A 15,359-nucleotide genomic window follows, 5' to 3' on the forward strand; every position below is an offset into this window, starting at 1 on the left:
CTAGAAATGCATGTGAATGCATGGCATTTGAATTGGGAAATGAATGATTAAATGTGCATGGCTGGAATGATGAAGAATAAAGGGTGCATGTGTGAATGATTGAATGTGCATGTGGGTGAATGTGAAGGGAATGCATGTGTTGATGAATGGGATTGTGGAGATGCACGACATTGAGTTGTTTGTTTGTGTGAAGTGTGTGTGAATACATGTGAGTGCATGTGTGTGTGAATGGTGGTAGCTAGGGTGAATTATGATGAATGCATGTGAGTGACAACTAGGTTAGTTGGTGGAAATCTGAAAATGGCATAAGGGATGCACGGCACAAGGCTAGTGTTTGGTGATGGGTGCATGTGTTGGTGGTTTTGCATGGCTTTGATGGATTGTTTGATTAGGCTAGAGGTTTTCCATGGCTCAAAGGATTTGTTTGATTGGGCTAGGCCCTTTGTTTTATGTCCCAAAGAGCATACAAGGCTTCAATTTCGTCCATCCTCTTTGCTCCATGATTAAGCTATCCAATCCATGCCCAAAAATGCTCCAAATAGCCTCAAAATGCACTTTCTTGCTCTCTAAGCCCTTAGAACCTGAAAACACACAAAAGAAGCATAAAGGACTAAAATAACTAGAGAAACATAACGTAAATGCACGAGAACAAGCCATTTAAGTCGCATGAATATGCTCCTATCAAGTTTAACCTCATTATTAATCACATCACATCAGAGCAAATAGTAGTTTCACATAACAGTAAATACAACAAACTATAGTGCTATGCATAATCAAAAGTACAATCATGCAAATATTATTACAACTAAGATAAAACTGCAGTAAAGGAGCCACCACCCAAATTCTAGAGGATGAAAGCCTCACTGCTAAGCCCATTTGTCCCCACCGATGTTCTCCTTAGTCTCGTGACGACCTTAAGGGATCGATAAAACAAAATGTGAGTGGACTAGTTTTATCACAGTCATAAAATCATCGTTAAACATAATAACCCTTGTTTTGAAAACATATATAACGAAAAACTATGTAATATAATACTACCATAATAGTAAGGTCTCTCATTCATCAATATCAACGAAAAACCATCAAGTCAAGTCCAGTACACCTTCCATCAATCAATCATGCTAGCATCCACTAACATAAGTATAGCAAGCAAGAAATATACTAGCATCAACTAGTTAAACTCAATACCGATAATAATCATCAACTCTAGAGTCCACTAGGAAAAATATAACATGCAAACAAATCTACGGCTGAAGATGGCTATACAACTCATCACATGATGACCCTATGGTGAAAATAGATAAGGAATAATCTAAAGATATTATCAATATCATCACTAGTCTCATCAGAGACTAACATATTAATATGCATCCATATATTAAGCATATATAAGCATGTGTGGGTATGTGTGTGTGTACATATATATATTATATATCGTAAAAACATTTTAGTTTTTCAAGGGGTCCACTCACAGGTAAGCAGAGCATCCCTCGCAAATAGGCTTCTTGCCTGCATCATTCCGATCCTCAATTAACCTTGTGAATATCAAAATGAGCTAAGATAAGCTTAAATCAAAATTTTAATGGAACATAGTCCAATTCAACCATTTAGGCTTCAAATTGCACAAATGGAAGGAACCATGTGATTTAGAACACCAAAAAACCTAGTGAGGTCTTGGGTCTATCACATGGTGCCGCATGCGTTGCCATGCACCGCCGTGCTTTGGCTACATGCCACCACGCACCGCCACGGTGGTGTCATGCGCTAGGAAACATGCGCTGCCGTGGTCTGCCACCCCGGTTTAATAAGTAGACATCACACTTGTCGTTGTTGGAGCCATGCGTTAGTGCGGTAAAGTCTTTAAGTAAGTTAACAGAATATACATGTGCCATTAAAAGGTTTCATTAAAACTAATGGAATCTTAGCCTTTGCCGTTAAACTTAACAGTGACCATTACTGGTCACCGTCGCCTATCGTCGGAGCCTAGTTAGAAATTGCAACGAGAACCGATAAAATGATTTAGGGCCTCCTAAGCTCAATTTCAATGGTTTCAAGGCTAAAATCTAAGTAACTAAGTCCTAAAAATCACTAGAAACATACCTAGGATCTTTTTAGGATAAGGAGAGGTTGAATCCCTCTCGGATTCGACCGTTGGAACTCGATGCAACTTGCCGGAATCTGGAAAAATGCAGGGTACATGTATGTCAAATCTTGGCAAACTTTGAGCCCAAAACTCACATGCAAGTAGATATTCAGGTACTTAGGGTTGTTTTCGAGTGGGTTCGTGCACTACCAGTTGCAAACTCATTGGAGTTTGCCTGGAGAAGGACATCGAAATCTACACAAATTGAACAAAGGGAAAACAGGGGTTAAAATCCTTGGTTCAAACTAGAAAATGACAAAGGTTTCATCCCAAGCAAGATAAATGCTCAATGCAATGAAATTTGGAAAAAGAACCTCACTTGGGTTTGAATTTCAAAGCTTGACACTCTCGGTTTCAATGGTGGTTTACACTGGGATGGTCTGATTGTGCATGTAAGAGCATCCCCAATTTTTTCTCATCTCAGAGATCAAGATTTCAAGGATTTTGGGTTCGATTTGTTATGGTTTCGAAGAGAAAAGAGGATGAAAGCTCTCAAAGCCTTTAGAGGGAGAGATGGGGTTTTGAGAGTTAGAGAGAAAGAGATTGGTCGTGTTTTCAGTTGAGCGAAATGAGAGACCGAGAGTTATGTAATCCCACTTAAACATATTAAGTGAAATTATAAAATTGCTCCTCACTAATTGTAAAAATTACAATTAGGTCCTCAAGGTCTCGATTTGTAATTCGATTTTAATGTAACACATACGTACGAAAATAAAGATTATGAAACTTAAGAAAGTACGAAGATATAATTCTTGAGTTGAGGCTCGATAAATTAGTTAAGACACCTACTCGGGCAAAATAGTCATTTCACGTATCTCGGGAATAAAATACAATATTTTAAGGTACGAATTGTAAAACTGGGCTTCTATTTCTTTTTTGGACAACCATCTTATTGTTGTGCATTTTTTTCTCTCCCAGCTCATGCTGGTTTAATCAGCCTACACTCTACAACTTGTTGGGTTACTGCTTGCCTCGGTCGAAAACTAATTGTGTTTAACTTAAACCATGTATTAGAACCCCGAATGTTCTAACTTTGATGCTTATCGATTTTTTTATTTTTTTAATTTTTATATTTTCAATAGCACCAACCATAGTCTTGTTCCCTTTATTAACTAGATTGCCAAACCGTCACAAGTTCGATTTCACTAACGTGGAAGTTTTTGACAACAACTACTTTATCTAGGTACAAGACATGAAGCTCTACTTAACTATCAAGAAGCTGAGAATCCATTGAAGCCAACAATGGCAGGAATAAAGTTGAATAAGCCTCCGTCATGATCTTCATTTGAACAATATGCCTTAAGCATTACAATGGAAGTACCTTTCTAAAGAGGACACTATGACTCTTTGACTTGCTCTGTAGACCTTTTAATCATATGGTCTTGCCTGTAGCAAAACATCATTAAAACCTTTACATCCATGATATGTACAATTCTGAAGTTTATAGAATTCGAATTTTGACTGGAAAAGACTTTTCTTGTCCTTCATGTCTCTAATTTTCTCCTGAAACAATAGTGTAAAGAGTAGAAGTTTACCAAATTCTCATATCTGATTACTAACACAACTGTTAGAGAAAGGTGCCTTAATGATTTAGCTAGAAAGTACCGAATGATATGGACCCAACTTCGACTGAAGTCTATCGAACGATGTAAACACAACTTCAGTTGAAGTATACTGAATAATCTAACCTAGTTTTGGTTGGAGCCTATCGAAAGACATACCCTATTTCATCAGGGATGTATTAAAGGACATGCTCTACTTTGACAGAGGTTACCAAACAAAAAGCTCTGTTTCGACAAGCATTTACCGAATTTGCTTATCTTGTTTCGGCTGGAGAGTACCAAACATACCCGTGAGTTGTTTCTCTTTCTCTTTCTCTCTCTCACCCACTTTAGCATTTGTTTTACAACATATGATATAATCAAGGCATGCCAAGGGTGGCATTACAGGTAGATGCATGATCCTTAGCAACGTAGATCCAAAACTTCAAGAATAAAGGACAATATTCCTGAACCTTAACCTTGCATAATCTACTTTTGTTTTGATGGAAGAGATAATTAGGTATGGACTTGTTTGTGCCCCTACCAATGCTGTTGAGGAGTACCATTCTCGTTGTAAATCTGTGAGACTAATTTTGCTCCACCAAACACATTTGGAAGAGCATAATTTCGACATGAAATTTCCATGTTGGCCGATTCCCCTTAGTTAAACTTGGTTAACTTTGTGAACAATTTTTGATGTTCCTAGATTCACCTTTGGTGTTTGTTTTAGTTCTCGATAATTTTATGGATATTGTTGTCCAATATGAGTTGATTGAATTATGTTTCTAATACATGTGACCGAATTCATTTAACACGTGATTAGGTATAAATTTGGGGAAGTTAGTTGTCCAGATGAATGTGATAATACCATTGTTCTAAAAATAGGCCTAGGCGGCACCTAGGCACTAGGAGGTGGAGGACCAATGTGATTTAGGCCAAAACGTGGAGAAAAATCAGGTAGGGGCTAGGGGGCCGCCTAAGTAAGTTAGGCGGGCTAGCGGCTAGGAGGGTTAGGGGGCTAGGCAGGCTACAAGGTGGCTTGACGGCCTAGGCGGTTCCATTGTTTTTAATTTTTTTAATTAAGGTAAAGGGTTTTTTGGGAAACCTACTAAAAATGACCTCATATAAGAATTACTGAATTTTCAAATTTGGTTTTTGTTTTATGGTTTTTCTTATTTTTCCTGCATTAGTTTGTGATGACGGCAATGCTATAATAGCTTAAGTTTTAAGTTTTAACTTCCCAAATTCTCAATACAAATATAGTTTTGACTTTTAAGAGTGTAAGTAGGTACTTGTTATATGTTATATAATAAATTTAATTAATAATAAATAATCGAAAAGAACCGTGTTGACCTGAAAAGTCAACTTTGAGTCAAAAACCGAACCAGACCGTTCAAACTGATTCCAATTTCAATTTCAAATGAACAAAAAGCTGTTGGAATCGAACCGAACCGTTTTATTAATAATAAATAAATAATAAATAAATAATATATATATATATATATATATATATAGACACACACACACACACATGTCATGATATAATAGGTTGAAAAATTAGTTTCACCAAGTTAGTTCTGCTGGAGTTCCCCTTGGACAACAAACTTCAGGGAATAACTTGTTAAAGGAGGAGTTTGGGAGTTCTCTGCCATTTAAACAAATTTGTAGGTATTTAATAGCTTATGTGGCTTTTTTTTAATCTGTAGTTGGCATGCTCCTTAGCTTATATCATTTGGGTTTATTGATATATATATAATTGCTGAAATGAGGTGCAATGCTTCTTCCATGTATATGCCCTAGGTTTTTATGTTTTATTGGCATGCTCCTTACTTTTATACTTGAGATTTTTTACATATTTTGGTTTTACTGCTTCTCTGTTCCCACTTAATTAGTTTTACTATTATATTTGTTCCTTGGTATCTGTCTTCCAACTCAATTTCAATAATTGAGCAAGGCTACTATCAAATGTTATATTGTCTCCATTTGTGCTTAGTATTCAGAATCGTAAACCGGCAAGAATCGAACCAGAACCAAGGTAGACCAAACCGTATGGTTCTAGTAATAAATTTAAGCAGAACTGCACCGAACCGAACCGTTGATATTTTTCGGTTACGATTCCGGTTTAAGGGTGGAACCGCACCGAGAGAATAATAATCATGAACGAGATAATAATAATCACGAACGAGATCATTGAAGAAAATAAAATGGGATATCTTTGCACCATCTCCAAAATATGAAGCCTAAAGCTATATTTTGGGATCAATATGCTACATCCCAATTGTGACCGCGCCACGTGTAGCCACCTGAAGCCGTCTGACTTGAGCAGTTTACTTGGTTTGGCAAGACTATTTTGGACACTTAGGTCAATATATGATGCCTTGCACTAGAAGATAGATCATCTTACCTGTCATAAAGATTTTATGCCTATAAGCACACTTTGCCAAGCTTGCTCAATGGGAACTAGATTTTTATATCATCCCTTGTAGATATACTAAATGACCATTTTTTCACACTGGACTATTCAACGAAAATATGAACCATGTATATACTTACGGTTTTGGTTGATGTATCAACAAACTGGTCACGTGTTTGTCCACACACATTGCTTCTAAACTCTTGGCCAATTTTACCTTAAGGGTTCACCACCCTAACTATCTCATAAAGTCTACAAGACTGGATAATGTCGGAGAGTTTATATCAAAGATTTTTTTTTATAAGTATTGCATGTTTTTGGGTTTGAAGTTTGATATCGAAGTCCCCATGTTCACTAGCCTCGCAGAAGAGATCACAAAACGCAATTAAATTGATCACTCGGACCTTGGTGAACGCACCACGCTTTTGGTTTCTGCCTAGGGCTATGCAATCTTGTATGCAGCTATGTTGGTCCGCTTCAGGCCCATTGTCACCTAACCTATTTTGGCATTACAGTAGGTTATTGGGTACGACATAACACTTCATACTTTCACATTTGGATGTGCAATTTACATGCCAAGTTGCACTATTGCAACATACCAATATGGGTCCTCAAACAAGGTTGTGACTCTTTGTCGATAACGATTCTCCTTCGCTCTAGCTCTTATTGCAAGCAATCTCTTTACCGCTTATTTATAGTTGTCACTTCAATGACAGCCTTTTTGTCATTAGGAATGAGATAAAAGCATCAATGTTCTTAAAGAATGATAAAAATTAGCATGGACCTTGCCCACTATGTCTTTTCTCGATCCTCGTAATGCACAAGTATATGATAAGCAAGTGTGATGCGATGTATTCTAGCTTTCAGAATGTTGCTCTAGATGTATTATCTAATTTAGCTAAAGTGAAGAGATCATATACTAGCTATAAACATGCCTATAAGGATAGATGTACCTAACAGACGTCAACTTAACATCCTTAAAAGAGATGCCGCCCTTTAAAGAAGATTGACCACACTTGCTGGACGACCTGGTACGTTGACGGATAGTTAATCAATCTATCTTTGGTATGAAGCACAACATATCACTTAGTTCGTAGGATTCACCACCTTAGAAAAGGAAAAACATGGCACAAACGAATCCCTACTTGATCTTTGTCTCAACCATTTCCATCTCATGAGATTAGTCTGGATTACTCACCGTATTGCACAAGTATGATAAGCAATGAGATGTATTCTAGCTTTCAGAGTGTTGTTCTGGACATATTCTCTGATCTAGCTAAAGTGACAAGATCATATACTAGCTACAAACATGCCTGTAAGGATAGATGTACCTAACAGACGTTAAGTTAACATCCCCCAAGGATGTGCCACCTTTTAAAGACAATTGGCCACCCCTACTGGATGACCTGGTACACTAGCGGATAGTTAATTAATCTGTCTTTGGTATGAAGCACAACATATCACTTGGTTCATAGGACTCACCACCTTAGAAGAGGAAAAATGATGGCACAAACGAATCCTTACTCGATCTCTGTCTCAACCATTTCCATCTCATGAGATTAGTCTGGATTTCTCTCGAGACTTATAGTTCTTGGTCCAGTATACTAGTTTGGGTGATATATAGAATTGGAATTATATTATCATTGATGATGTTTCAATTATATGATAGCTACTGACACAAATGAAAAGCAATGGTATCGAACCGTATTCCGTCAATTAGTGACAAATGTATAATTGATTGGCCAACTAAATTTATCATCCAGGTTGAATTAGATTCCTTATCAAAGTGTGTTCGAACCTATTGTTCCTACATTGCAAGCGGTAACTCTGTCGTGTTACAAGTGGGAAAGGAAGCAAAAGAGATGAAATTGTGCAATGTAATGCATGCCTTATGCCGCAATCTGTCTCTTAAATGTCCTGTGTTTGATTGTAAAATTTATGAATGTAGTTATTTTCCATGGGGATATTGATAAAGAGATCTACATTAAGCTCCCAAAAACTTACATAGAATGATTCAAATAGTTCTAGACCATATACCAATCTCTCAATTCAAATGCGGCATCTCTCAATTCAAATGAGGCGTTCCCTTTACAGATTGAAACAATCTTGACTTGAAGTTCAAGCATTGTTTTGACGGTATACTAATCCACCAGTCAAACTACACACTAAAGGTATTACCTTTTTAGTATACCTATGATCATCCATATGCTAGATGCAAATAAGACCCTTGAAGTGGTTATGGAACTCGAAGTTTCATATCTAAGTTTAAAATTGCATTAGATAGGATTTTTTTGGCTACCTTAAAGATACTACGGATTTGGGCTCATCACTACACATCCCGAGTGTATCTAACCCCCTAGTCCTTGGAATGATGATTGCCTTGTTTGTTATGCTGACGCTGGTTACTTATCAAACTCGCACAAGGCACACTCCTAGGTAGTTGCCTTTACCGTTAGGGATGCTGCAATATTTTGAAGGCGTTTAATGAGGCACCCATCTTGGGCTGGTTATACCCTTGTATGCATTCTACTTGCGTCCTGAAGGTGTTTAATTTTGACTTAATGCAACTTAGCACTTTTCTCATTGACGGACTAGACGAAATGACTTCATAAACTATTTCTACATCATCACATGAAGACCTAATGCACCGTTTACTTGAGTATTTACACATTCCACAGGGAGTATTGTAGTCTTAATTTCATTAGGAGTGTGATTGTGTAAATCCTAGTTCATTATGTACTAGGATTCTATAATACATTTTAAATAGTTTCCTAGTTGTAATGTATTACTTGAAAAGCAATGATTCTCCATTCCTTACTACCATAGTAAAGGCACAATGGGGTGGGAATTATACCATAAAATTGCTAAATTCTCTCTTTTTTATCTGGCTACCACCAGCCATCTTCCTATCTTTTCCCTCAGTAAAGTAGGCCTACACCATATTAAAAATTCTTAGTCCCTGATTAGAAGTTAGTAAATCTATTACTAGAAAAGGATTGAGTAAGAGAGTATTTAATTGCCGAATAAAAGGCTCAATATATAAAGTAAATAACGAGGTAAGGGTCACCTTGGCATAGTCTTCTTAAAGGCTTAATGAATCCATAAGGTTGTCTATTTAACCATATAGAATAAGAGCACTGTTCTAAAAATTTCCGTCTAAGCGCTAAGCGGCTGACCACTCCCGGGTAGTTCCTAGGCATTTGAAAATAAAGAAAGTGCGCCTAAACCTGCTTAGGTGTACGCTTAGCCTGGTTATGCCCCTGCCTAGCCTGGTTAGGCGCCCACCTAGCCCGCGTAAACCCACCTAGGTTTCAACTCTCACTTAGACCAAAAATTGATAACTTTTATTTTGCATTTTAATTTTTCAAGAAAATGTGAGACTTGTCAAATACTTGGATGAACACTCATTATAAGCTTGTTCCCCATGTTTTTAATATGGTCTAAAACTTTATAATGTATATGTCATTTATTTTACGATTAATGTATTCCAATATAATTATGTGTGCTTTTTTAGTATAATTAAATAGACATTTATTTATACTATATATAATAAATTTATTTAAATCCGCCTAGTCCCCATCTAGCTGCTTAGGCATTAGGCCCCAGTCTACTGTCCAACTAATGTCTATCGTCTTTTAGAACCTTAAATAAGATACAAAAGAAATACAATGCATTATTCAATTGATCCATTTAGCATAAAAAATAATCATTTGAAGCACAAATATAGATTATCCCAACTGATCCTGTCATAAGTTTTTTTCATATCAAACTTGATTCCCATTCTATTTGTTCTGAAAATTTTCTTTGGAAAATCGGAAAGAATTTGATGTCCAATGAGAATATTATATTGGATTAAACGATTAGGAACAAAAGCTGCTTGATTACTAGAAATATTTAAAATCATTTCTGAAGCGATTAATAAGTAACATTAACCATTTCTCTCTTCTTTATGAAACAGCGGGTCAACTCAATCAAACTTTGATATCTATCGTAATGCATATTCTATCCAAAGTTTCAATACAAATTGAAGTTGATGACCATTTTTCAAATGATTGTAATTTTAAATTTTTTTTTTATTTATCCGTTTGAGTGTTCACATGATTGTAATTTTTTACTGAGCCCGAATCTCATCTCTCAACTGAGTATTCAACGTGAGCAACCTGTTCGGAGAATCTTGTGCCCTTGTTTTTTATTATTATTATTATTATTATTATTATTAATTTTTTTTTTTGAAAGAAACAATATTATTTACACTAAAGGTGATGGGAGGTGAACTTAACCTCACAATAAACTAACAATAATATGGTTCAAATTTGCTTTTGGGGGAAATCGAATCTAAGGCTTCTTACTTACATGTGAAGAGGAATACCATTAGATTGTAGTACTAATCGGCTGTACCCTTTTAATACCACGAGAAAAAAATCATCTAACAAGACAATGGACGACGTGACCTTGTATGAACACCAAAGTTGTGGGGGCGATCGGCCCATCACAAAATGCAGTTAATGCCAGAACTGAATGGCTGATCTGCCCTCACTCAACTCAGCTCAACGATAACATCGAAGTCACTTTCCTCAAGAACTATCAATAGTAGCATTATAGGCCTCCATGCTCAGAGCTTCATAAAATTTAATCTCTACCATTATCAAATCTTCAACTAATTCTTCAATCAATCCAATTCTCAAACCTATTAAAGACAACCAAAAGCTTTTGAGCTCAATCCAAAAATTTCACCAAAGCCAACCCTTAAAGGATCCTAATGATCTAAAATGTTTATGCCTCTGTTATCCTATAGTTTGATTTTAGTTGATGGGCATTCCAACTAAGTTTTTCCCTCTCCGAGGTCCCGTGTTTCTCATTTAACCTAGTCCGATATCAAATATCGATGGTCTAATTTAGCATTATTATCTCATAGCTTGAATCTTGCTATTCTACAGTTTCTTTACCTTTCAAATTTGTTTCATTTCAGTCTTGTCAATTATGTAACTGCCTCGTATCCCTTGCAATTTTATTAGTGTGATTTTCTTTCAATTTTGAAATGATTGAAACCAGTTTATCTTCTTTTCTCTTTTTTATTTAAGTTATAGGTAAGTACAACACACAAAACACCTAAAGCGATGGGTCATTGAGACATAAAAAGAACCTAACCAAACCAGTGTTTCATTGAGCTCAATCGTTTAGTTCAAGTGTAAAATCTCGCACAAACCTACAAAATTGCTACACAAACATTGTTTGCTGGCAGTAGAATTGGCAAATAGGTAGTGTTTGTCGTGTTTTGTGTCGTTTTCGTATAACACCTGTTATCTTAATGGGTCGTATCATGTTACACCCGTTATCTTAACGGGTCCTCAAAAGGTAGGTTCATTTTGTCACTTTACCCAATATGTAAAATGACCCAACCCGTTATGACCCGTTAAGAATTTTTTGTTCTTAAATTTGCACATACCACATTGCCACATAAATATTACTTGAAAACATAAAAACACATTTGTCGTTAAGTACTACATCTACACTCCTAAATAATAGCCTAATAAAAAAGCACCAATACACTAGCTACTAGTCTATAACAAAATACCAAATGTGCAAGGATATGCAAAATGAAGGAGTTTTGTTTTTTTCAAGGTTGTGAAGTCTTTCTCAGGAGTTAAAACCTTGCCAATGAAATTCAAAGCTTACATTTTATTCATTTTACAAAATCCTTCAATTTTCATCGATCATCATGGGCAAATTGTATTGGAACTTTGGCTTGATCTATTGCCTTCAAGAGTTATGTTGATGATATTTTCAGTAAGGTTTTCCATATCAGAACTCTCTTCCGTATAAACTAAGTATAGAAAAACCAAAAATTATAAACCATTCAAATTATGAGAAGTTTACCAAAATAATTATGAAAAGAAATAAAACAATAGTACTATATCATATAAAAATATATTACCTCATTTTCCAAATTTTCTATATTTAATTTAATATATATATATATATATATATATTTTTTTTAATATAATATAATATAATATATATATATATATATATAATTATAGCATTTTTAGGGGTATAAAATTATTAAATTAATATTTTGCTTATCATGTATCGGGTGACCCACGTGTATACCAAGACCAACCCGTTATCTTAACAGGCGTTTATCGAGTTATTCGATAACGACCCGATTCTTTATCGTGTCGACTCGATAACCTGTTAATTTTGTATCGTTTCGTGTCAGGTTAACAGGCCGTGTCAGAAATTGCCAAGCCTAGCTGGCAGCCTCCAGTAGTGGCATGCCTATAATTTTACTTTCTCTCAAGCCTTCCTTTGATAACCAGTAGCATACACATGATGAATTGTCCATGTGCTTTATGCATATAAATGGCTAAAAAATCTTCATACTGAATAATTTTTTGCATATATTATTATTTTTTTTTTGGAACAAACAATAGTATCTATCCTGAGGGGGAGAGAATTGGTTTAGTCTCATAATGGGCCAACAATAATGTAGTTCAAGTTCGCCTTTGGCGAGAATCAAATCTAAGACCTCTTGCATATATGATCTTTAGATGATGACAAAGATAATGAATGGTTCCGATTATGATGTTCCAATGATAAAGATTCATTAATCGTATGTGAGAGGATGAGCAGGTTCCTCCATGGGGGAACACAAGCATTATCCAAAGAGGAATATGCCATTACAATATGGAAGTGTAAATTAATAAATGTCATGCTGATCATTACGTCCTTTTGGTTGATGAAATGTCAATTATCTCTAATTTAGTAGTGAGCTAGAAACCTAGGAGAAATTAAAACTACTAGTTCCTCTTACTAAGCTAATAATTAATAAAAGCAAAACCTGCCTGATAAATTAAAGTTAAACTTGAACGACAACAAGAACAAGAACAGCCTCTTAGGGATAAGAAGGCAGATTTCCCCAGAAAGGTGGTGACACTGGGTTATATTCCTCAACATTGTAGAGATAATTGCACTCTGCAATCTGATGTTGGTTTGTCCCTCTTGCCTTGTTAGCGCTTCGAATAGAAACCGACGTGCTTTCTACTGTCTCTTCACCAGAGATTTCAGTGTAGCCGATGGAAACTTGCTTCCTAGCAACTTCATCTCTTAGGATTGTCTTCAGCTTCATGACCTACAATGCCATGTTTATACAACTCACTAAATTAATGCAATGGTCAACGGTGTGGTCAGTAAATGTTGTACAAATTATTTGAAAATTTTAATCATTATATAGAAATGGGTTTTTAGCTAAGTTTTCTAAAGGGAGAACTAGTGCATAGGTTGCATGTGATTAATCAAGGGTCAATAATTAATTATAAAGCCATTAAATTAGATGAATTACCTCTTCTTGGAGCTTTTCCTTCTCTTTGGAGACAACATCGTACTCTTGTTTAAGAGCATCATACAAGCGCTCAAGCTGCTTAGCCTTCCACCTGGCTCTTCGGTTTTGGAACCAAACTGCAATCTGCCTAGGCTGCAGGCCGAGCTCGCTTGAAAGCTTCATCTTCCTGTCAGGGTCCAACTTAATCTCCTCCAGAAAGCTCCTCTCCAGTGACTCTAACTGATCGCTCGTCAGTCTCTTCTTTTTGTCTTGACTAGAGCACCCATAACTGCTCTGATGATTATTTCTGTCCATCATTCCAGGAACCAAGCCGCCGTGCGATGATGTCTCAGATATCATTGCTTGATGCTTCATCTCCAGTCCTGAAAAATAAATTACAATTGCCCAACAAATGAATTATTAGTATTGTCTTATATATGAAGTTTGACAACTAAAATGAGTGCTAAAAAAGCATTGGGTATATAACATGTATAACATATAGATATATGTATACGTAAGACTGCATATTTCTGTGTTTTGAGGTTGTGTTTGACCTCAAAAAAATGACTAATTGAAGTGTGACTTCTCCAAGAAATCAGGGTTGAATAATTGCTTTGCTTGAAGTGCTAACCATAGAAAGTAGTGGTCGAAACGGTGAAAACTTGTAACTAAAGTCAGAATAATAAATAATAGATTACCAGGAGGATAGTGGTCATAGCTGTTATAGTTGTAGAGGAAGCCAAAGGAAGGTTCTGGTCGAGAAACAAGGTGTCTCAAATTGGTATTCCAATCCATATTAGGTTGTAATTGGTTAAGCTTTCCCTGCTGTCTTCTTGTTTAAAACGATCGACACGTTATTATATGGGCCTGCACGGTTTAAAGGTGATGAGTATATTGTGGACCACAAAGATAGATAGAGTAAGCTAGGGCTAGGGAGAGATGATGATGATAATGATCGTAACTAAGCTTAGAGAGAGAGAGAGAGAGAGAGGAGGCTTGGCGTGGCTCGAGAGAGACGATCAGTTGAACCTTGAAAGGGTTCTGTTCTATTCTCTCTTTTAAAGTGCAAAAGACTGATGAAGTACTTGAGAGAGAAGTGTGACTGTGATGATTCACCTTTAGGGTGCAACAAAAGCTTTATGTTTAATTTCCCTCTGAGAGAAAGAGGCCAAGAAATAGTACTAGGGGAGGGGTAGAAGTCAGGAGGCGTGAGAAAGGGAGGCATATGTCAGTTCCATAGGAGCAGTATCAAGGGGGACCATATCAGATTGAGACCTTTGAGTCCACTCATCCCGTCTCTCCCATTTACATCATCTTCCAACCGACAGGCTTCTCCCTCTCTCTCTCTCTCTCCACATCTTGTCATACATTGCATACATACATGTCTATGTTAGACACTATGATTCCAATTAATTAGTTTTAGGATAGATGTTCATATTCATAGCATTAGAGTAGGATATTCATGTATTTAGTGTAATGCTTCCATGTCACCCAATATATTTTCCATGCGTTTGGCTAAAATAAGGGCCACCTCCCAATATGAGAGTATGAGTTCACATCAATAACTAAAGCCTTGCCTAATAGTTTAAATAATCTTGGACTTCTGTTTGCTATAGCCAAATTGATTTTAGGATGAATGCTCACAATCTAATAATCTATCTATATCTTGATTAAACATGGTGTGTTAAAGTTTCAATGAGATTGGCCAAATGTTCCAACACCAATATTGTCCTTAACTTAACCACTTATAGTCCGAGAGGTATGAGATTTTATCCTAAAAGGTCCCAGTGTTGCTAGGATTGGAATCATTTTTGTATATATAAATCTTAATTTATTTTTTCAAATCTCCAATGTGGGATTTCCAACACGCCCCCTTACATGGGATCAAATCTTTAGTGAGCCACACTTGAAGAATCTTCCACATAGAAAAACACAGACAAG

The 15,359-nt window shown here is 36.2% G+C and overlaps 1 protein-coding gene across 1 annotated transcript; it reads right to left on the reverse strand.

The window, feature by feature from the left end:
• Nucleotides 1-12,747: 12,747 nt before the first annotated feature.
• LOC137744637 (putative homeobox-leucine zipper protein ATHB-51) lies at nt 12,748-13,803 on the reverse strand. Its single transcript, XM_068484410.1, has 2 exons — nt 13,440-13,803; nt 12,748-13,229 (listed from the first exon to the last, which is right to left on the reverse strand). The coding sequence occupies exons 1-2, from the start codon at nt 13,791-13,793 to the stop codon at nt 12,993-12,995; spliced, it is 591 nt and encodes a 196-aa protein (XP_068340511.1). The 5' UTR covers nt 13,794-13,803; the 3' UTR covers nt 12,748-12,992.
• Between the last annotated feature and the right edge of the window lie 1,556 nt (nt 13,804-15,359).

The sequence above is a fragment of the Pyrus communis genome, chromosome 9 (assembly GCF_963583255.1).
Source record: "Pyrus communis chromosome 9, drPyrComm1.1, whole genome shotgun sequence".
Taxonomy (NCBI): domain Eukaryota; kingdom Viridiplantae; phylum Streptophyta; class Magnoliopsida; order Rosales; family Rosaceae; genus Pyrus; species Pyrus communis.

What these genes read in the sequence shown, in the direction of transcription:
- LOC137744637 (XM_068484410.1), bottom strand. Translation starts at nt 13,793, where the DNA reads ATGAAGCATCAAGCAATGATATCTGAGACATCATCGCACGGCGGCTTG. An exon ending in AGGAAAAGCTCCAAGAAGAG is followed by an intron (nt 13,230 to 13,439) that starts GTAATTCATCTA and finishes ATGGCATTGTAG; the next exon opens with GTCATGAAGCTGAAGACAAT.